We start from the raw sequence: 22,626 nt of genomic DNA, 5'->3' as shown, positions 1-22,626 counted from the left end.
CAACTTGAGCCTCTCTTTAGTCCTCATCAACGACCAGTGTAATAGTTCAGTGTTTTAGGGGATACTACTGGACAAGCTCTAATGTCATCTTTGTGTTGCTGTGTCATCAGCAATTATTCTTGTGAATTTTTCTTATTTATTAACACAGAGGAAATCTTGGACCTTTTCTCTTTTGTGTCAGACCTTCCTGTCTATTTGAACTTTATTTTGCTTTTCATTTTAGTTTAGTTTCCTTATTGTCTTTAAAATGCTTTTCCTTCCTAAATGATGTAGACGTTCTACTTCAAGTACAGGAAAAAGCACAGAGTGTTTGATATGCCTTGCGAGATAGTGCTAAAGTAGTATATGCTCTTACTGAGTTAAGAGATTCATCACATTTGGCTGTCTGCATAAATGTTTCCAGTGTCCATCAGCTGCTGGATGCAATGTTAGGCAGTATCTCTGTGGGCAGCTCTTGGACAGATTCACGTATAATATTGAATAGAATCAAGCAAGATTGAATTTTGGCGTAGAGTTGTTTTGTTTTTGATCTTTTCAGTGCTGATTATGCCTCCAGATTTGTAGTAGCTCCAATTTTTGTTATATTTCAAATATCTGGCAAGTTATTCTGGCTTGAACAGCCAAAAATAACCACAGAAGTAACTGAAAAATTTAACTGAGTTGCTTTATGCTCCAGATGACTTCTAGTTATCACCCAGGAAATCTGTCGAGGTGGCAAAAGCCATAACTTACCTTCAGTCTGAAATAAAACACAAGCAGTGTCTCAACATGTACCTGGGAAGGATATGCAGAGTCGTCATTGCTGCTGAACTGAGTGTAAGAACTCAGCTGAGCTAGATGCATCCTCTGATAGCAGGACACTTTCCTTGAGATGAATAGAAAACAAGAAAAAAATATATTAATGCTTTAAAATATGACTTTGAATAGTTTATTGTAAGAAATATTGTCAAATAACGTAATTTTGCAGGATTGGTAGGTGATATTACAGAATCAACAGCATTTTAAGAAAAAAATGCTTTATTATGCCCATGTTTATATATGCAGATAGCTAGTGAGTTTCTGCTTATTTTACGAATTGTGGTGGTGAATATGTATAAATCTGTTGGACTTCATTTTGAATCTACAAAGGCTACAACTAATCTGAGCATGTTTGAAGAGATGAACTAGTGATTAAACCCTTCAAAGGCTTGTGGAACTTGGTTAGCTTTTGTTCTGCCAGTATCTGAGTACCTGAGCAGGCAGCCCAGGAAACAGTAGAAAGCAAAATAACAGATTATTGACAGCTCTTGCTGCCAATAGTCTGTAGAGATAAATAAAAAGAAAAAAGAAAACGGGGGGGGGGGGGGGGGGAAAGTGACTAGGGTTTTGTGTGCAAAGCACAAAAATGTGAGTCAGAAGACAAGTTCCATTTTTAGTTTTGTTAAGTCTTCCCATTCGATCTTGGGCAACCCACATAATTTCTTTGGAATTGGATTAATAACAGTTTATCTCACAGTGAACTTCTTAAAATATTAATTCATTAATATACGTAAAGCTTTGTGAGATTTCTAAATAGAAAGCACCCTGAGGCAGAATTTTCCAATGCATGATAAAATGATTCCAGGAGTTGTAAATAACGTAGGGGTGGTTTTTGTTTGTTTGTTTGTTATGCATGAGGATATGCATTTCAAATTCTAATTGCTGCTTTTAGCAGACATTGCCAGCTCTCAAAATTCTTATGCACACAAGTAATTATTTTCATTCACTTTATAGATGGAGACTTTGATCAGAGACAACAAAGTTTTGCTTCAATGTAGGTCAAGTTTAGAACTTGTTCTGGGTCCATTACAGCTTTAAAGAACACACAAACTAAACACCCCTCCAAAAAAAACGTAAACCATAGGATTTCTCTTATCTCATGGAAATATATAATGTGAAAACAACTATTCTTAGCATTTATTTTTCCTGCATAGGAAAATACGTAACAAGGAATTGGTGAAATGAAAGCAATTAAGTACAGCTTAAATACTGTTGTAGACAGCCACATGTAGAATTTATTTTTCTGTGCAACTTGCAAATATGAAATATTAGTGCTCTGGGCATATGTCAATGAATCCACTAGTATGTGGATGTTTTGCAGATGGTAATGGAGTTGACTTACTTTCATGCAAGGGTGTAGAATTTAGGCTATTAACTTAACTGTTCTGCTTAATAGGGAGCTTGTGGTGTGTTCTTCCCTACTTCAGTCCAGTGACATATTTTAAGGACATTTCATGTTTGTCACTTGTGTTTTTCTCCTGTCAGGAAAGCCCAGGAGGAGATGATTTCAGAGCTCAGGCAACAGAAGTTCTACTTGGAAACACAAGCTGGAAAGTTAGAGGCCCAGAATCGAAAATTAGAGGAACAATTGGAGAAGATGAGTCACCAAGATCACACTGACAAGAACCGCCTGCTGGAGTTAGAGACTAGGCTACGAGAGGTGAAGGCTTGGGTTTAATCCCTCCCAATGTATTCCATTTGCTTTAACGTAACCCATTTGGACTATTATAGTAACAACTAGAAATAAGCTGTCATAGTTCTGTGTGTCTTAATAATGGTGTTTTAAGATGTAATTATTTATTATAGTCTAGCAGTATGTTCCTCCCCTGAGGTTATTATTTTTTTAATGAAAAAATAATAAAAACAAAATAAAAAGATTGCTCATTAGAGTAAGTATTAAGCTTTTAGATCATCTTGCTTTCTCAGAGACTTTTTTTTTTTTTGTACAATATCCTTATAATGTTTTCTAGCTAGAGTGGTAACGGGGTAGAGAATAAAAGCTTAGCTATGTGCAGTGACCAGCTTTACTATAAAGAGTCTACAGAATAGAAAGCAAACGGCGCGACAGAGGTGCTATAAGAACACAGGAGACGTAGCGCTTCATGCATATTTTGCAAAAGTTTTCGAGAAAACTAACAATAATATGAAAATATGCTTTTTAAAAAATAAATAAATTGTGAGCTTTGCTTCATTTTTAGTTCTTTAGTTTTGTATCAACTAGTTTGGATCCACTTCAGGTCTTCTTTTTACCTTCTCCAGTCTCACTCCACTAATTTTCAGCTAAGACTGAAATTTTGCCTTTAGCTAAGAGGGTTGGATGACTAACGTGTGTCCTTGTTTGGCCGGAAGTTGGTTGGGACCACTGTAAGATTTCTAGCGGGCTTGTCTTGCATCTGCAGCACAACAGAAAGATTCACAAGGGATAGCAAACAGCCTGAAGAAGGTACTAAGGTTTGGAATTGATTTTGAGCGCTGAGATCTGTTCTGCTGCTTGTTCATTTCTTATCCATTTCTGGAAATGAGATGTTTATCACTGAGGATGCCTCAATAAAACCTTGAATAGAAGCCATTTGAGTAAACCCAGAGCAAGGGGATTTGGTTGGTTTCTTCAAAAAGAATCTAAATGTCTACATGCACATAAAGATTAGTATCGATGTTTAGGCGTAAAGATTCTTAAATAAAATAACTTCAGTGAAGAAAGGTCATCACAAACCACTTCAGCTTTTCTGCTTTTCATATCAACATTTGATATGTGATATTTGAGTCACAGCTGGAAGTATTCTTGTGCCCATATTTTCATTTCAAAATGCCATCTTGTTTTTGATCTTTTTTAAAGCAAACCAGTCACTTTTATTAGGCAGTAGGCAATGCTGCATCCTTGACTTCTCAGTCACTTAAGCAATCTGTGAAGATATGATTTTGGGATAGAAACGGCAATGTCATCCTAAAGTGAGGTTTGAAATGAGATTACGTTGCCTGTATTTTCTTTGTTAGTAACTTATATCTGGATGCTGCTTTTGCATTCTTCAGGTTGGTCTAGAGCACGAAGAACAAAAGCTGGAACTCAAAAGGCAGTTGACGGAATTGCAGCTGACACTCCAGGAGCGGGAATCTCAAATTACTGGGCTGCAGGCTGCACGGACAGCCCTGGAGAATCAGCTCCGTGAAGCCAAAACTGAACTAGAGGAGACTACAGCTGAGGCAGAGGAAGAGATTCAAGCTCTCACGGTGAGCCCTGAAATTGGCACTCGATTAGAATTATTTAGGTGCACATTTCATAATGAGGTTAAATATCGATTTTTACTATATAATTTTTTCAATTTTCAGAAGAAGACATGAATTATGCCTTGTGTTAATAGAGGCAGGAATGGCTAAAATGTCAAATTTTCTCTTATTATCTTTAACCATATGTATGCTTCCTAGTAGTGGTTGATTGGTGCCAAAACTGCTCGACTCTGCAAGTGCGTTATTGCTTTGTGATGAGGTGAAAGTTGCATGTGAAGTTGTTATTGACAGAGTTCTGCTCTCTTATTTACTTATTTAAATAATTTATCACGAGTTTGAAGGTACTTGATGATCATAAATGATTTGATGATTTCTTTCTATGAGTTAACCTGCTTTATACTTGCTTTGGAAAAAAAAAGATCCTATGAAAATAATGGTAACAACACCCTAATTTTATTCCACCCTAATTTTATTTCATTAAAAATTGTCACCTGTATCCTGCAGTCTCTGGTGAGGTGTGTGAATGATATAAAGGAAAAAAGATATTCCTTCCTTCCTCCCTCTTTCCCTCCCAGGAAACAAAATTCTAAATTATATGCTGCTGGTTGCTGTCTCTTGAATACAAAAGGATGCTTTCACAGTGCTTGATTCTAAGAAATATTTTCTTCAGAAAGGATTCCCAGGGCAGTGGGGGGAGAGAGAGGAGAAAAGTGTGTGACCTGCTACTTCGGCTGACAGCTAACCCTCATTGAAGAGGCAGTCTTCAATGACCTCCGAATCCAGTTATTCTGAAGTGTTGAAAACGTGCATTTTCTTGCTCCAGTGATACAGAACTATTATTCTGGATATTTCTGCCATTGCTGTTTTTTAGAAGGGATAGTAGGCTTTGATGAGATAGTGTTTCTATTAGATGGATGCTTTGGGTGGGTGAACGGAGGTATTATGCAGAGCTGTTCTTAAGCAGGTATGTGCTGGGAAAGTACGGCAGCAATACCAGGCCGTAAGAGAAACTGAACAGAACATGGCTGGCATCGGTTTCTTTCTGCTCAAAATTGAGGTCGTCTTCCACCCAGCTGAAAGCTTTGCATAACTCCTAATATCACTGCTAACAGGATGATGATGTGCTTGATATCTTTACCCTATGCCACCAGTGAAACAGATGAATGTATATGACCTGTGTTCACTCAGTTACTGCTTCTGTTAATTTGGCAAAATGGTAGTGCTTTTGGACCAGCTGTTGTAAGATAGTCCAGTTCAGTGGGCTTGGAGAATTTCCGATACGGATTTTTTTGTATATACTTTTTTATTTTTCACATTGTGGTAAGATAATTTTTTAGCTCTCATTATTTGATTTCTGCTAAAGAGTTTGTCCTGTTTAGTCTCTTGGCTCTAACAAAAATGTTCCGAATAAAGAAAGGTAGCTGGTGCACTAGTGCTAGTGCACTGACCTTTCATTTGTTAAGGTTTCAGATAGCATATGACATTATACACTTGTAAAATCACTTTGTTAGTCTAAATGAATTTTGAGAGGGGCCATGAGGCTGAAACAAGAACTTTGCTTTGTCATGCTTTGCTTGTAAATGAGGAGGTAAAATGGTGCATGCAATACTGCTTTCTTTAAAATAAGCATTTGCCCTTTTCAGTGCTTTGGATGCTGTGTTCCAAAGAATTGATTATTGTGTTTCACCACTGCTGCTTAGAGAGGCTTAGGATTAAATGGTACTCTATGGTAGGATTCAGGTAGATTGGCAGAGCTGTTTGGGATAGCTTGCATAATGCTTCATTGTAGTTTTTCTTTGCAAGCGTTAAATTGTATGCAGTATTTATTTTATACAAAACACTAATCTGGGTATGGAAGTAAAAGCGACTCATGAATGTACAAACTTAACATGGAATCTATATATCATCAGGTGACCATTTATGATGGAACTTTTTATATAATCAGTTCTTGAGTTTGTACATTTTCCTAAAGTAGTTCAGAATTAGGAGCATTTGATTAAGTAGGATGTGACTTTTGCTAATCAGTTCTTTGCCACTACAGAGTGCTTTCACAGTGTGCAGCATCTGCCTTCCAAACTTTGCTTGCTGGTAGATTGTTCTGCAGTTTGTTTAGCAACAGCTGTTGGATTCTAATTCTAATGTATGAAAAATTGATGATTAACTTCTTACCTCCTTTAGGCACATAGAGATGAAATCCAGCGTAAATTTGAAGCCCTTCGTAATAGCTGCACAGTGAGTATTAAATACAGATCATTGAATTATTTTGAAATTAAGGATAAGGAACTAAACAACTTACTTATTTACTCCTTGATGACATTAGTTACTAATGCGGACTCCTGTCTTCAAGGTGTTAGTAGGAGCTAGGGTGATTGGATTTGATTCCTTTTAGGCTTGAGGTAAACCTCACTTGTGAGGTTTTATTTGGATTATGAAATTGATACTATTCTTCTTTTTGGAGAAGAAAGAAAATTAAAATATCTCATTGCAGTGCAGCTAATAAGAATGGTGTAGCAGCTGCAAAAATGATTGTAGGTAAAGATTTTTTCTACTCTCAAGGAGAAAAGATCTACCTGTCCAAATCCTGAGCTGCATTGTAGATCTAGGCCAGAGCGAATGGGAGAGCATTTATGCTACTCTGGGTTTTAAGGAGGATTTCAAGCCTGTTTGAAGAGACAAGAAAATTTATGGTTCCAGATGATGCAATGACATGTGGTCATCTGCTCAAAGAGCAGAAAGGACTCTAGTATCTTAATTTGCACCTTACATTGCCTGAGATCTTTCGACATGTTTTTGTATTCATTTCATCAGTCCAGGAGAGATGTCCTAGGCTTTGTGTATTAGTAGGTATTCTTGCAGATTACCACTTCAAACTTGCTTATGATGCTTGATGAGAACATCTGACTTCCAATGACATGAACTGCAGAAGTGTTGAATCCTCTGGATCAGCATTGGTTGCTGATCTCCTTAGGCTTTTTCTCCTTACACCACCCTTTAAGCAAGGCTTAACTGCTGTTTTTTTATCTTGATTGTTTCCCCACTTCCAGTGATTTCCTCAAATCTATTTTTTTGTGCTGTAGGACTAAATAAAGGACTAAATAAGTATCTAACAGACAAGTTTTCATCTTTCAAAAATATCTTTTAAGAGTTATTCTGTTTCCCTCAGTTACTCTTCAGCACTAAGCAGTGCTTAACTTCTCTTCTGTTAATAGAATATCACTATATTCTATTGAAGGAATGAGGAAGTAGAGCAAAATGTATTAACCTCCATCTAAAAGAAAGTCTTCAAAAGAAACTTTGCTTTTTGTAGTTGTCTTTGCTTGCGCAAGTTGGTTCCATATGTGTTGTCATGTATCCTACATCCATAGCTATATTTTGTGTTCTTTTGTTCTGTCTTGGCCTTTGTAAAGAATGACAGCTTTCTATGAAAACACTTATGTGATCTCCACGTGGGCAAAAACCAGTTGCGTTGGAAAATCTGTAGCTTCTTTTCACTGCGTGGTAGGCTGCCTTTCAGAGGTTGTAACTCATTATCTCACTACTGTAGGATTTTGGCTCCATAAGTGTGGCGAGCAATCTCCAGCAGTGAGGAGTGACCCATAGGATTACAAGAATGTCAAGAGCTTTGAATGTTCTGCATGAAAAGATTTTTAAGTGTTGTGCATTGTATGTCCTTTAGTGGGATAAGTGGGATCAGGCATCAGAAAACATCTTCATCAATAAGAAATTAATGAAATAGTTCCTACATGAATAATACATGCTCATCATACGTTCTCTTTCCAGCCTGGGAGAATGTATGTATAATTTAATTGACCATGGATAGAAGCTTTCTGTGTTATAAGTAGTTCTAGCTGTCCATCCTTTTTACTGTGGGCCATTGAGATAAATGATAGGACAATCTTCTATTGACAGTGAGGGATCAAGTAACGTTTATTATGGTGCCTTCACCAGATATTTCAGCCTCATTTTAATTGAATAGGGACTGATATGATGCAGGTTTCACTTCTTGGTGACCATTTGATTCTACTTGAAGGTGGTTAGAATATACACTCATTTTAAAATAGCACTTCAAGAGAATAATTGTAATATGCTGCTACTTATGCAGCATAGCAATAAGTAGGCTTATTCTTTTAGCAAGTTTTGAAAATACATCCATTTTGAGGTGAAACAAACTCCTTGAGCTATTCTGGCAAACTTAGTATGGAATTAATTTTTGGTATGGAATTCTGGTACGGAATTAATTTTTAGTTAATCTTATTAAGTAACCCAAGGCAGTGTAAGAAAAAATGAAAATAAGATTAGAGAGGGAAAAAAGCACATTATTGAAAGACTGCATTACTTTGATATTTTTCTTAGTGTTCAAAAGATAAATAAAAATACTTACTCTACTTCTGTAGTCTAGCTTTACAAAGGTTGCAGCTTCCAGTTATAGAGGAGGCTCACACCTCAGATGTGCATCTGCTTTCCTTGTACCTTCATTGCACTCCTGTCCTTTCTTTTGCTGAGGCCTCTGACCCAAGTCAATACTCTTTTAGGTTCTCCTATTTTCAGTTTTAAATTTGCTGTCTTTTGGGGTGTGTACATGAAGACCATTGCTATATTGTTGGTCTTAATTTCTTACGTCTTTCTGAATTCATATTTAATTGCTTTGGTAGCTCTGCATTGTTTCATCTTGTAACTTTTTTTTTTTTTTTTTTTTTTTTACTGTTGGGGTCAAAAAGAAAATACTAGCTTTTGCTTTCTTGTACAAAGACCTCAGTTATGCAAAAAATAATAAGATACATAATTACAATAAAAATTGCAAATTGTAGCACCTGCTCTACACACACAGAGATGCACATGGCCACACATGAAGAGTGATATTTTATCATAATCTTCTCACAATGATAGTTTATCCAGCAAATCTGTTGAGGGATGAAGGACTAGTTCCCTAGCTTTAAAGAATTGTTCTATCAAAAATATTAGCCATATGATCCATTCGAATTTTAAAATTCAAGTTATTTCCCTGGCAATCAGCAAAAACACTGGAAATAAAATACATTTTCTTAAATAGGAAGATTTACATTTCTGTCAGTTGTTTCCATCTGGCTTTTAATTATGGCTTTTTGTTGGATCATCAACGCATTTGATGTTAAAAATGATGCTAAGTTATCTAAATAATAGAATTCTTTTGAGAAGAAAACATTCAGTAAGGAGGTGGCAATGTGTATAAAAAAAAAAAAACAGAAGAAAAGGTATCCCATAAAGTATTTACAATCAGCTTAGTATAAAATACTATTGCTATTTCAGGAATCCACTGCCTGAATCTTCCTTTTTTTTTCAGGTACAGGCTATTGCTTTTACTCTAGAAAGGAGAATGGCATTTTTAGTACTAATTGGACGTTGCACTTCCATTTATTCAAGATTTCACCATTAAAATAAGGTTTATCTCTCCTCCCTGAGGTTCCTTCGTGATTGTCTTGTGTTGCTATCATAAGCATTAACATGCTTGATTCTGCACTTGTCTATGAGATGGGATAGTGGGGCATTAAAACTACAACAAGCCCTTAGGCACACGTATCACTTTAGTCATGCACGAAGTCCTTCTGATTTCAATGTGAGCTCCTGATCCACATTGGCCCAATTAGTTGGCATACAGGAAAAAATCTTTACGTATTCTTGAGAACTTCCAAAATTATATTCAGGCATGTTACATACTTTGCTAAATTATCTCTTGGAGTAAAGAGATCTTGCCTGCTGTAACAAGGCTAATACCCAGGCAAAAAGTTTTATATGGCTTAGTTAAATTTGTAAAACAAACAAACAAACAAGAATATCCGCACACATACATACATGCACGCATGTACGTATATTTATGTTATTGGCTGTTGGTTGGGAGGGGTTGTTCCTGATTTTCATTTCACAGAAAATGTTATGACAGGTGCTTCTTATAGGCAAAAATGGAGCTTTGTAGTTTTTGTAGTCTAACAAAAAGTTAGAGACTTTTAGGGTGTTGATGTGGTGTTAATGGGGCCTTCTTTATGGACGACATCATCGTGCTTTGAGGACAAGGCTCACGGTTGGAAGAGGCAGCTCATCTTCTGAGGAGTAGGACTGAGGAGTACAGGAGAGTGTATGTTTTAAGACTGAGTTGTTGTGAAAAGGAAGGGTACGCAGACCATGCAGTGTCCTCCTGCTTTGCAGCTACTAATGAGCAATGTCCCCCAAGCTAAGCTGTGATGAATTTTTGGAGACTGAGATCTATCACAGTGTAAGGTATGTTTCAAGTCGCAGAAGTTCTCTGATTATGGAAAGAGGAGGAAAGCGAGGAGTTGATTATTAAATATCCATCATACAGGAAGACACACAAGCGTGTCTGCATACAAGTATGCATCTGTGCCTGTGGTCATTAAGATGCTCGGTAATTTTCAGCTAGAACAGCTTGGTATCTCAGGTCCAAATGTGAATAGGTTAAGATGAAGTGAAGCTGGTGCCTGCTCCACATTCTTCTCATGATAATTTAGGGGTGAGAGATGGCTTTTTCTTTTTTCTTCCTTCTGACAGCTAACTTTCTAGTAAAGCTCAGTGATGGTGGGAGGAGTGGAAATGAGTAGGGTAAAACTATACATTAGTTTAGAAGTTCTGAATTAAGGTTGTACTAAAGATCGAATTAAACCCCAGAGAACGTACTGCTGATGGCATTCTGAAGCAGTTAACCTTGCTGTGTCCTAACATTTTCCTGCACATTTGTCGGTGGCATCTGAGAACTGAGGCATCTTCCTGAAGGAACTGGATAAGGTTTTGGAGAAGCTTGCGAACTGCAGTTGGGAGTATTCTAAAACTGCTTCCTTTCTTTCTTTCCGTCATTATTTTGCCTGTGGTTTTGACATGTGGAGTGTATGGATTAAATTTTGTACACTGTCTGATATAAAAATCTAATCATCACAGTCCTGAACTGCTGCTATACAATTTAATTTGTGATCACTGCCTGGAGAAGTTTTTTGGGTCAGGTATAATACCTATGAATCTGTGCAATCTCACAATATGGAAACACTGCCTCTGATACCGTGCAGCGGGGAGGGAATTGTGCTGAATATAATCACTTTGCTGAAGAGTTGTTATGCTTCGGGTGCTCCATAATATTTAAGAATGAGATACCATCTTCTATACCAATATAAAGATAAGTTGTGTGCTTAGATGTGGCATGTATTGAACAGTCTGTCAAGATTAGCGTGGTTCAGTTAGATTATAATCACAGTCTTCTGTATTTGCTGTGATGAAGATGTACATAGATGGAGGAGAAAATTTCAGTGGCTTTGTGAGAGGTGATACAGTGCCACAGATAAGGCTGTCTGTACTGCCTAGAGGTGCTTTTCCAAGCTTTCAAGTGTTTGGTTGTTTTATAAGCTTTAAATTTGAAGATTTTTGTAATTATATTTTGAGTTTCAGAAGGATATAACAGTGGATATAGTAGTGTTTCCTTGTAGGCTTTCTTTTAATATACTTAAAAATTTATTTCCAGCATAGCTCAGTTTTTTGTTTGTTTGTTTGTTTTGCCTGGGGATTTCCTTAACTAAAAAGAAAAATACCTAAAACTATTGACTCCTTTCAGGTACAGGATTCTGGTATAGTTTGTATATATGTATGCCTAAGATGATATCTCCTATCACATGTGTTTTCCTGATCTGTTTTCTTCCTTGTTGGTTCTTAGGACAGCCATTTACATCACACCTTGCCCCATTTTCCTGTGATGCTATTACCTATCACCATTTAGGCTTTACAGTATTTATAAATTCTGTAACCATATTGGGTTATATATACCAATAGATAGGTTTTTTAAAATTTTGTCAATAAATTTTCCCTTTCTCCATGAAAAAATGAACATTATACTGAGAAGAACCAATTATCTCTCTTTAAAATAAATAAATACAATCTATCTATCTAGATTGCATTACATAGGTTATAATATATTTGAAATTTAAGTCAAGCCATTTAGGAATTTTCAATAAATAAACTGTTAGGAAAATCCTCAAGAGAGGTTATCACATTACTACTTCTGGAACCCTTCTTAATTGCTTTGTTCTTTGTCTGAAATTTTCCAGAAATATCCTACTAGATTAAATGTAACAGTGAAATATCAGGTGATTTGGTTTAGTTTCGGTTATGTCCAGAGAAAGAAGACAGAATCTTAGAACCTAGAATAAAGGTCAATGGAAGCTTAGCTTCCAGCCCTAAAGGGATAAAACTGACTTGAAATACAGCTAATTTTAAATATGAGTCAAGTAGTTTGAAGTATTAGATCTGCATGCCACCTTATCCATTTTGTTTCCATCCTCTCTCTACTTTCTTCTATTTCAAAAATAGCTTAATATGCTTTATAGAAAGTACTTGCATTAATATATGCAATGAAAGCGGAAGAAACCGTAGCTGTATAACAGGTTCCTTAAAATTCCCAAGATACGTGGTGTGATTAAACATAAAATAAAAATAAAAGTAAAAGAAAAAGAAAGGGATTATCTGATCTGACAGCTAGTAGAAATCTACAATGTTATTTGTAAGAATGGTAGGTAAAACACTGGAAAAGCAGGCATTTTGTTCCTTTTTGTTTGTTTAAGTACATTTGCAAGCTTTTATCCCTACAGCAGTATGACATTAAGACGTCCTGATGATACAGTCTGGGTTCGTCAAAAACTTGACACATGATACAGAATAAAATGCATATTTTGAACAGTAGGACTGCTCAAGGAACAACCACACGATCAGATTTTCATCAGCAATGTTGTATTTTAGATTACGAATCACTTTGATTTGACCCAACACATGGGAATCTCCCCTTCACCCAGCAGGGAGTAATGGCAGTTGGACTTTTTCTGCCAACAGTTTAAAAATCAAATGCGGTTAATTTAGATCTAGGAGAGGCATGGTAAAAGGCAGCCAATATATGTGTTACAGATTCTTCAAAAAGAAATGGTTGTCATCTTTCCAGATAGCTGAGAAGAGATGTATGTGCTATGCTCTACTGCTTTATATATTTAAGTGCTTGGCTTGTGTAGGAAATTGGAACATTTAAATTTGAATGTGTGGCCAACTGTGTTCTGGGATTTTAGTTTGTCCCATTTAATGAAGTACATTATTCACTTTTCTTTGACATCTAGGCAAAAATGCCTCTTGAACATATTTCTAATAGTTGAATGTTAATTGTTTCTGAAATTCTATTTATTAAGCTGTTTTCAAGATTATTCTGAGGATCCTTTCCCTTCTGTTGTGATGACATTGCTTTTCAGTTAGGCAGAGGTACAGGTATTCATCCATCCTGTGTTTATGGCCTTTCATTCATAAAAATGAAAAGGGACTGTGAAAAGGGCCCGCTGTTGTTTGTATTTGTCTTTAAATTGAAGGGGAATGTGGTTTAAAGCATTATAGTTTAATGCTATTCTGATTTAACAAGTGGACGGTTCCACTTCATTAAAGGCAAGGCTATTGTGCTTGTTGAGGTTTTGCTTTTCACTGATTTTCTATTAGTCTGTTGTGCTGCCATGTTTTTTTCTTTCTTCATAAATCCTATGCTGATGTTGCTTGGACAAAATATTTCTTGCGTTTTTCCGCTTTTTCTGGCTATATATAGTGCTACTTATAGTAATCTAAACTACGTTTCTAGGAAGATTCGTCAGATTATGCTGCCTTCATTGCACCTCTTACTCAGTTTTCTTAAATATCATGCTTCAAAAGTCTCTGTGAGAAGCGTTATCCTCATTTCACTTAAGGGGAAATTGAGGCAAAAAAGATGAGGTGCTTTGGCAAAAGCACACTGAGTCAGCAGCAGATCTGAGAATACAACCAGAACTCCTGACTCCCAACACAGTACTTTATTATTTGAGAGAGAACTGTCACGTTAAATTGCATTGCAGCATATTTATACTCTAAAACCAATCAAAAAAATTTCACAGCATTTTGTGTAAGAAACAAAGCTATTCCTAATCTAAGTACACTCCCATGCATAAAATCTGCCATTATAATACAGCCTGTGTGTAAATCTGCAAAAGAAAGCAGCTTGTATTTGTCTGCTTGCTGGGCAATAAATGGTTCTGCAAGAGCAGAATACTTTTTCTAAAAGCTGTACTCACTGACATATAATCTAATATGTTTTTCTTTCTAGGTGATAACAGATTTGGAAGAGCAGCTGAACCAGCTCAGTGAAGACAATGCAGAACTGAACAATCAGAATTTCTTCTTGTCCAAACAACTTGATGAGGCCTCAGGGGCCAATGATGAGGTTGTCCAATTGCGAAGTGAAGTTGATCATCTCCGTCGAGAGATCACGGAGAGAGAGATGCAGCTTACCAGTCAGAAACAAGTAAGTAACATAAATCTGGATCACAGTCGAGCTAGATGATTATCTGAAACGCTAAAAATTCTTTTAAATCTGAAAGCCTGCGGGGAATGAATATGCCTTTACGGGCGATTGGACCGATTATTGTTTAAGCCTTCCTTCCCCATGTACTTGAATGAATTGAAATTTTTGGTTATTTCCCTTTGTGTTTTTATGCAACTTTATTTAGATATTTAGCGTTGTAAAGGTATTGTAACTTAGAATTATTTGTTTTAAGTTTGTGACCCTGGCAATTCCAAAATCTTCATAATGTGATAGAACTGACATTAAAGGCAATCACAAGTGAATGTATGGAAGCCTTGAAATAAATGGGTTGTGATTTACCAGCTAATGTTTGCTGCCAATTTGCATGTACTGTAAGTTAAATGGTAAGGCTGAAGCTTAAAGTGCATGCTTGATGTGGGATGTGAGAATTGATAGGAGGATTTATTTTTAGACTATGGAGGCCTTGAAGACAACATGTACAATGCTGGAAGAGCAAGTAATGGACTTGGAGGCCCTGAATGATGAACTCTTGGAGAAAGAGCGTCAGTGGGAAGCATGGAGAAACGTTCTAGGGGATGAGAAGTCTCAGTTTGAATGTCGTGTCAGAGAGTTGCAGAGGATGCTGGATACTGAGAAACAGAGCAGGTCTTTTCTCTCTCTATTGCACGTTTTTATTAACTTGTATGAGCTTCTACAAAGCATTTTTAGAATAGGATATGGGAGTTGGAACTAAATATAAATTCTTGTGAGGTAGTTCTAAAAATGGTATATTAGTTAATAGTCATTCACCAGTAATATTATTCCTTTTGTTTCTTTACAAGTGAGCAATTCAAGGGGAATGGTATTTATCACTGCAATTTATAAAAGTCTTGATTTTCTTTTTCTTCTACTTTGTTATATGGAAAATTAGTCCTTGCTCCAAACTGTTACTGTGGGGTCTTCAGGCTGCTTTTCTAGCAGGGGCAGGAACAGGGTTATATAATAAAAGTGTCACAACAAACAGGCTTTATAAAGGAACATCTTGAATTTGAGGCGAACCCTTGAAAGTTATTGATGCCACTGCATGCTAGGAAGAGGTCAAACCCAGAAAGGAGTTAAGTAACAGCGTTTTCCATTTTAATGCAGAGTGCGAGCAGATCAGCGTATTACTGAATCTCGCCAGGTGGTAGAACTAGCTGTCAAAGAACACAAGGCAGAGATTCTAGCCCTCCAGCAAGCACTAAAGGAACAAAAACTCAAAGCTGAGAGCCTTTCTGATAAGGTAAGTAACTTCCAGCCTGAAACTTTTATTGTTAGCTGAGATACTTGTCTTTTATAGAGATGTTACTTCTAGAAATGTGGTCTTGAGCAGCTTTTTCAAGGTGCTGGGGCAGATTAAAGATCACAGATGGGAGGTCAATAGGACAGAATTCTGTCTTCAAGCCAAAGACCTGGGATTTCATTTTAGAATAGATTAGTTCAGTTGGAAAGGACCTACAAAGATCATTCGGTCCAACTGCCTGACCACTTCAGGGCTAACCCAAAGTTAAAGCATATCATTGAGGGCGTTATCCAAATGCCTCTTGCCCACTGGCAGGCATGGGACATCAACCACCTTGCTCGGAAGCCTGTTCCAGTGCATGATGACCCACATGGTAAAGAATTTTTTTCTAACATGCAGTCTGAACCTCCCCTGGTACAGCTTTGTGCCACTCCTGCACATCCTGTCGTCGGTTTGCAGGGAGAAGAGCACCTCCCTCTCTTCTTCCCCTGCTCAGGAAGTTGCAGAGACCAATGAGGTCACTTCTTGGCCTACTTTTCTCCGTGCTAGACAAACCAAGTGTCCACAGGCTCTCCTCATAGGACATGCCTTCCAGCCCTTTTACTAGCTTTGTTGCCCTCCTCTGGATGCAGTATTTTTTATGTTTATATATACATGTATATATAATATTATTTATATTCATAAATTAAAAATAAACTATATATATATATACATACACACACATTTTTATTGTGGAGCCCAGAACTTCACATAATACCTCCAGGTGAGGCCGCACCAATGCTAAGTGTAGTGGGATAATCACCTCTTTTGCCTGGCTGGCTGTGCTGTGTGTGATGCACCCCAAAATGCAGTTTGTCCTCTCATACTGAGCCTCCTGTAACCAACCCCCCCGCCCCACCCGAGATACCTTTCTGCAGGGCTGCTCTCCAGCCACTCGTCTCGCAGTCTGTACTTGTGCCCGTTTTGAGAAAGACTGAAGGTAAAAACGGCCTGTCCCAGGAGTGTACAATGCATTCTGTCAATAACTTGATGTCCACATTTTTAATTTGAGCAGTGACATACCAAATTTTTGTCCCCCCACAGCCCGTTATACTAAGTAAAGGGTAGTTGTACCATTTCTCTTTTGTGTATGCTTTGTAAAGTTGGATTTTAAGATTGTGGAACATTGTTTATTAGCCTTGTCCTGATCATCTATCCCACCTGCCTAGCTCAATGACCTGGAGAAGAAGCATGCTATGTTGGAGATGAATGCACGCAGTTTACAACAGAAGCTTGAGACAGAAAGGGAGCTCAAGCAGAGGCTTCTGGAAGAGGTAACCTTGTAAATTCAAGTTATAACTTAAGAAGGTTCCATAGTGCGGGGAAGAAGGGAGGAAGTTGTGTGGGTAGCAGTTATTACATATCTGTTCTTCTCATATACAACTGTGGAGAATTAAGATAGGGGTTTTGTTTTTACTTAAAACTTTTCAAAATGGGTGGCCACAGCAGGGAGGGTAAAGGTGAACTGCTGCGCAAGAAAAGGTGAGCTGGGAGCCAAGAGCTGCCAGCAAGGTGGGCAGGGACAGGGACTTTGCAGCCAGTAGGCACAGTCCCACAGTACCCGCACAAGACCACCAGATCAGGCCTGGTGACAGTAATTGGGTTAAGCCGGTGCCCTGGAGATCATTGGACAAGCCTGTAGTGACAAGGTACATCCTAGGTCACCTCTGCAAGGCAGTGTTCATGCCCAGGCACAGCATTCCTACACAATAGTTCTGACACAGCAAGGGCAAGGACCATAGCTAAAAAACAGCTCTGGAGCCAATGTGCTGAGGGTGCATGGGGGGTGGAGGCCACAGGTGAGGCTTTTCATGGCTCTTTTTTCCATAATTCAGCTGGATTCACAGAGGTCTGATCCAAGGTTACACACCTTACACACCTGCACCATATCAGTGAGACGTTGAATGCAGGCCAAAACCTAGGTAGTGGGGGAAGAGTTTGTAGAGGAGGATTTGGGAGAAAGGTGGTTGCAGGCTGCACAGGGCAGTTAGAACCCATTGATGTACTTGGGGCACTGGCAAGTTACTGTAGAGTTGATAATTTCGTTATGAATCGCAGTGAAAAATTTCTGGCTCTTATTAATATCTGAGCATTGGTGGTTTTCATACTTGGGGATTTTCTCATCAAGAAAACTATTTAGGAGTAGTTGTATCATGTGCTCTTTTCTGTTGTTGTTTGGAGACAAAGATGTAGACGTTTGGACTTAAATTTCCTCATCTCATGTGAATAGAGGCAGGAGTTTATTCTGGTTTATAGGAAAGATCTTTTTTACTAGGAACAGCTGAGATGGCTTTTGGTGATTGCATAGAGGACTTGAGAAATGGCATGCAAATTACTTCATGTGTGTGCAGTACAATTAATAATTACAAAATTTTAAAATGCTTAAAAAGCAATTAGCTTGAACACATAGTTGAAAGAAATTCTGTTGCTATGAATTAATGTCAATACACTACATGGAAATAGTCATAATGCATTTTGAAGGGAAGGAAAACTTCTAGAATATTGTAGTTTTTTAGCTTTTAAAGTGTCAGTTTAGTTTTAAGTTGTGCAATATGCTTAATTACCAGGAATGTTAACATGTAATAGTTTTTTTTAAAAAAAACAAACACTGGCCTTTGTTTTCCTATTAACAGCAGGCAAAGCTGCAGCAGCAAATGGATTTGCAAAAGAATCACATCTTCCGCCTAACTCAAGGACTACAGGAGGCTCTAGATCGAGCAGACCTTCTGAAGACTGAAAGAAGTGATCTGGAATATCAGCTGGAAAACATTCAGGTGAGGGTGAGGAAACGGTGGGCAGGACTGTGCTTCCTCTTTAATGTGGAGTTTTGGGACGTGGCTTACTGTTTCTGTGTGACACTTCAAAATACACTGTTTTTAATTCCGTTCTCCTCTTGAGTCGTCTGTTTGTTTCTACTATTAGGATGAAATTGCTTACGTATTTGTTTGTTTGTTTCACAGGTTCTCTATTCCCATGAAAAAGTGAAAATGGAGGGCACTATTTCTCAGCAAACCAAACTCATTGATTTCCTGCAGGCAAAGATGGACCAACCAGCAAAAAAGAAAAAGGTGGGTGAAAAAGGTTTGAGGCATGGAGTTAAATGATGGCTTTGTGATTAGTTATGTGCTGTGTATTCAAAATATTCTGTTTTATCTTTCTTTGTGCAACACAAATGTGTCCTCATCTAAGTATTCAAGTCACTGAGCACAAGCTTTACAAGGCAGAATGTCTTTCACGTGGCCTTTCCGGTATTTTGTTATTCCCACAATACTTAGGTTACAACCCAGTAGCTACACATCAATGAGGCTGTAGGAATACAGAGTTTTAATTTAATTATATCATGCTTTTTTCTTTTTTATAACAGTAAGTATGTATGTGTGTATGAACATACTTTGTATCTAGAGTGGTTGTCTTGTAGCATAGGATTGATTAGTCAGGTGACGTGGCTTGTCACATCTGTGTCATAAGCAGTTCTGTCATTTTGAATTTAAATTAACTTTAACCACATATTTTGAGATCCTCTGTTTAGATGCTTTCGGAAACTCAAGGTGTAAGTACTAACAGGTAATGTTTGTCCCTCTTTAAATTAATCCATATCTCAACACTTTTTCTCCAGTGCCAGTATGAGATAAAAATCCATCCTTACTTATAACAGAATTACCATTAGGCCCTCTGGCCGGACTGCCACTAGCTAGTTTCACTTTGCCTAGTTTAAGCCATCTCTTACTAGGAGTTAGGAGTTGTCTGTGTGTTTCTGTTGCTAGGGCCTGTTTAGTCGGCGGAAAGAGGACCCTTCTTTACCCACACAGGTTCCCCTGCAATACAATGAGCTGAAAGTGGCACTGGAGAAGGAGAAAGCTCGTTCTGCTGAGCTGGAGGAGGCTCTACAGAAAACACGCATTGAGCTCAGATCTGCTCGCGAAGAAGGTAGGAGTTAGCAGAAAAGGTGAATCTGGAGGAGACGCACATTTTTGGTCTGAAAACATGCCTTTAATTGTATGCCACTAGAGCAGTAGTGTGTTGTTTAAGTCTTATCTACTGCTGTGAAGATGCAGTAAGGCTACACATTTTTCTGCCGGTTGCAACCATTGAATGGTTGCACAGAACCACTGCTATGAACTAGTTCTTCATATTGGTTATGTTGATGAGTGATATTTATCTCATCTGTAGCTGCTCATCGGAAAATATCAGACCACCCTCATCCATCCACTCCAGCCACAGCCAGGCAGCAGATCATCATGTCTGCCATAGTCCGCTCACCAGAGCATCAGCCTACTCCAATCAGTCTGCTCGCTCCACCTTCCAGTCGCAGGAAGGAATCTTCCACACCAGAGGGTAGGTCCTTGGTGAACTTCTGGTTTTCAAAGGAGTATGTTTTCTGTACTGTTCTGTGCATTGATCAAAAGGATTTATGGCTGTTTCCTTAGCAATTAAAGTTTTTACGTGTCTAAGCTGCATACAGATTTGTTCTGCTGAGCAGAAAGATTCTATCAAGATTTTTGGTAATAGGAGAAGACTTGGGTTAGGCATAAGTGGAAGTTACCAGGTCAAAGATATTGATACCCTATTAACTAGAAGAAGGGGATACGCTTCCATATTACTGAGAATGGAAGGGAGAGGGTCATCAGAAAAAGTAAATGGATTAAGGGCTCTGCTCTTTTATTCTTAACTAACTGGTATTCAAGAATGAGTGTCAAACCTAGAGACTCTGAGCTACAACCTTGAGTCTTTAGAAGAAAATGGAAAAGACAAAAGCACAAATAGGTCCCACCATCAGATACTGGGGGGCACAGGGTGCTGTAAGGATGGGTAGCATCAGCATAGGAAGATGTCTTCAGTGGCAGATCATGGTCAGGAAATAGAATCACGTTATTCAGTAAAAGAGCATGCCTTGAAGGATTAACTCTATTCCTTAATGACCAAAAATACAGAATAGATCCACTAACAGGGATTTTAGGTATGCTTTAAGATATGCTGGCACTGATGGTTAGTATGAAGGCTGTATGGAAACGGCCTGCTGTGTATTGACTACAAAAGTATAGGTGCTGAAGGGTTTGTTATCTATAAGCAAAATTGTGATTAGTCTAGCACATTATAAGAATTGCAGTTAAGTGCAGACTTGAAATTCAGTTGGATTGATTGGCATAATCTTGCCACACCAAGCAGTAGCAGTTTCAGCTCTATGTGCCACTTGAGAACGGTCTATTCTGTGCACCTGTATAAGGTAGTCACTGAGGTGGAGATGTAGTTTAAGATTTGCAGATTGCAAAGGAAAATAGACAGTGTCTGTGTTCACTGGGGCTTTGATAGGGATGTTCTATCACTTTTTAATTCCTTTGGCTTTAAAATGCCCGAACCTACTATAATTTTCATCCCTGTTACAGTTTGAATCCTGATAATAGATATTGTCCCTTTCAGAGTACAGTCGGCGCCTGAAAGAGCGAATGCATCACAATATCCCACATCGTTTTAATGTGGGGCTAAATATGAGAGCAACAAAATGTGCGGTATGTCTGGATACTGTGCACTTTGGACGGCAAGCATCTAAATGTCTTGGTAAGAGCAGAGCATGTGCGCGAATAGAGTGTAACATGGCAGTAGAATGAAAAAGGATCAGCTGTCTAGAATAGATTTTCAGTGAAAGTTGAATAAACGACCAAGCATGAAGATTTTGAAACTTCCTGGTGCAAACATTCTACATTAGAAAACATCTGATGGTTTAGAGTAGAAGGAAATTCTTATAAAAGCTGGGGGTTGTGCATTAGAAGTTGAAGCAACTGTGCCGTGCTTTTTTTGTCGTTTTACATAAGTTTTTCTCCGTCCTTCTGTCAGAATGCCAGGTGATGTGTCACCCAAAATGCTCAACTTGCTTGCCAGCTACTTGTGGACTGCCAGCAGAATATGCCACACACTTCTCTGAAGCATTCTGCCGGGATAAAATGAATTCTCCCGGTCTGCAGCTGAAGGAGCCAAGCAGCAGTCTACGTCTTGAAGGGTGGATGAAAGTGCCAAGGTATAAACATAAATCTTGGTGCCATATCAGGTGCTGAAACATTTGGAAAAGTTTTATATATTATCCTGGCTCATGTGAGGTGATAATTGGTACATGCCCATTACAGTTTCTTACTATCACTGAAATCTCTTCCTACAATTTGCGTGTTTGTTTTGTTCATAATCCAGGTAGAAAATCCAATGCGATTTTGTGCTTATTTTCTTCAGGAATAATAAACGTGGGCAGCAGGGCTGGGACAGGAAGTATATTGTCCTGGAAGGAACAAAAGTGCTCATTTATGATGCAGAAGCAAGAGAAGGTAACAGCATTTCTAGGAAGAACAATTTTTCTTTCAATATTCAGATATTGTTTGGAGAGTCCTAAGGATTGTTTGCTGTGGCTATACCTAATTAAGTTACTCCTTTGTAATAAGGCAACATAGTTGATTTTTTTTAGATCCCTAATGGTTTTATTGGCTGGTATGTCACTACAGTCCAGCTGGGAAATATCCAGGGTGTATGCGCTTCATTTTGCTATCACAGGTATTTTCTCACTACTTATTTGTTCTTCTTAGTCCATCTCCCCGTTCTCTCTGCAGCTGGACAGAGGCCTCTGGAAGAATTTGAACTCTGCCTTCCTGACGGTGACGTAACTGTTCATGGAGCTGTAGGAGCTACTGAACTTACCAATACAGCAAAGACAGGTGAGAATCTATGTACGTGAGGTCAAATGGATTTCATCTGGCTTGACATCAGTTGGCATTCTGTTTGGCTGAACAGATTTTTCTCTCTTTAACTTTTATTTTGTAACCGTGCAATTATGAGGTTACCTCTCTCTGAATTAGGTGAATAGGTTAGTCATCTAGATACACAGGCCGTTGCTTCTGTCATGGTACTTGAGATGTGAATAAGATAACCATCAAGCCAAGTGGAAGTAAATATTAGTATTTTGTAACATACT

General features: G+C 38.1%; 1 protein-coding gene across 17 annotated transcripts in view; it reads left to right on the top strand.

Annotated features, from left to right (window-relative positions):
• The window catches only part of CIT (citron rho-interacting serine/threonine kinase), a 122,799-nt gene that overhangs the window by 87,400 nt on the left and 12,773 nt on the right, over positions 1-22,626 (top strand). For 14 of the 17 annotated variants that reach the window (XM_040576553.1, XM_040576544.1, XM_040576545.1 and 11 more), the window contains 15 exons: positions 2,284-2,458; positions 3,829-4,026; positions 6,202-6,255; positions 14,156-14,353; positions 14,826-15,019; positions 15,500-15,635; positions 16,844-16,948; positions 18,308-18,448; positions 18,635-18,742; positions 19,439-19,601; positions 19,845-20,009; positions 21,093-21,230; positions 21,507-21,687; positions 21,894-21,985; positions 22,265-22,369. In XM_040576553.1, coding sequence (XP_040432487.1) covers positions 2,284-2,458; positions 3,829-4,026; positions 6,202-6,255; positions 14,156-14,353; positions 14,826-15,019; positions 15,500-15,635; positions 16,844-16,948; positions 18,308-18,448; positions 18,635-18,742; positions 19,439-19,601; positions 19,845-20,009; positions 21,093-21,230; positions 21,507-21,687; positions 21,894-21,985; positions 22,265-22,369 — 2,153 coding nt within the window. The remainder of the gene's footprint in view (positions 1-2,283; positions 2,459-3,828; positions 4,027-6,201; positions 6,256-14,155; positions 14,354-14,825; positions 15,020-15,499; positions 15,636-16,843; positions 16,949-18,307; positions 18,449-18,634; positions 18,743-19,438; positions 19,602-19,844; positions 20,010-21,092; positions 21,231-21,506; positions 21,688-21,893; positions 21,986-22,264; positions 22,370-22,626) is intronic. The other 3 variants (XM_040576558.1, XM_040576556.1, XM_040576557.1) reach the window with 2 other exon arrangements.

This window comes from Cygnus olor, chromosome 17 (assembly GCF_009769625.2).
Source record: "Cygnus olor isolate bCygOlo1 chromosome 17, bCygOlo1.pri.v2, whole genome shotgun sequence".
Classification (NCBI taxonomy): domain Eukaryota; kingdom Metazoa; phylum Chordata; class Aves; order Anseriformes; family Anatidae; genus Cygnus; species Cygnus olor.
This window is presented reverse-complemented; position numbering and strand designations above follow the sequence as displayed.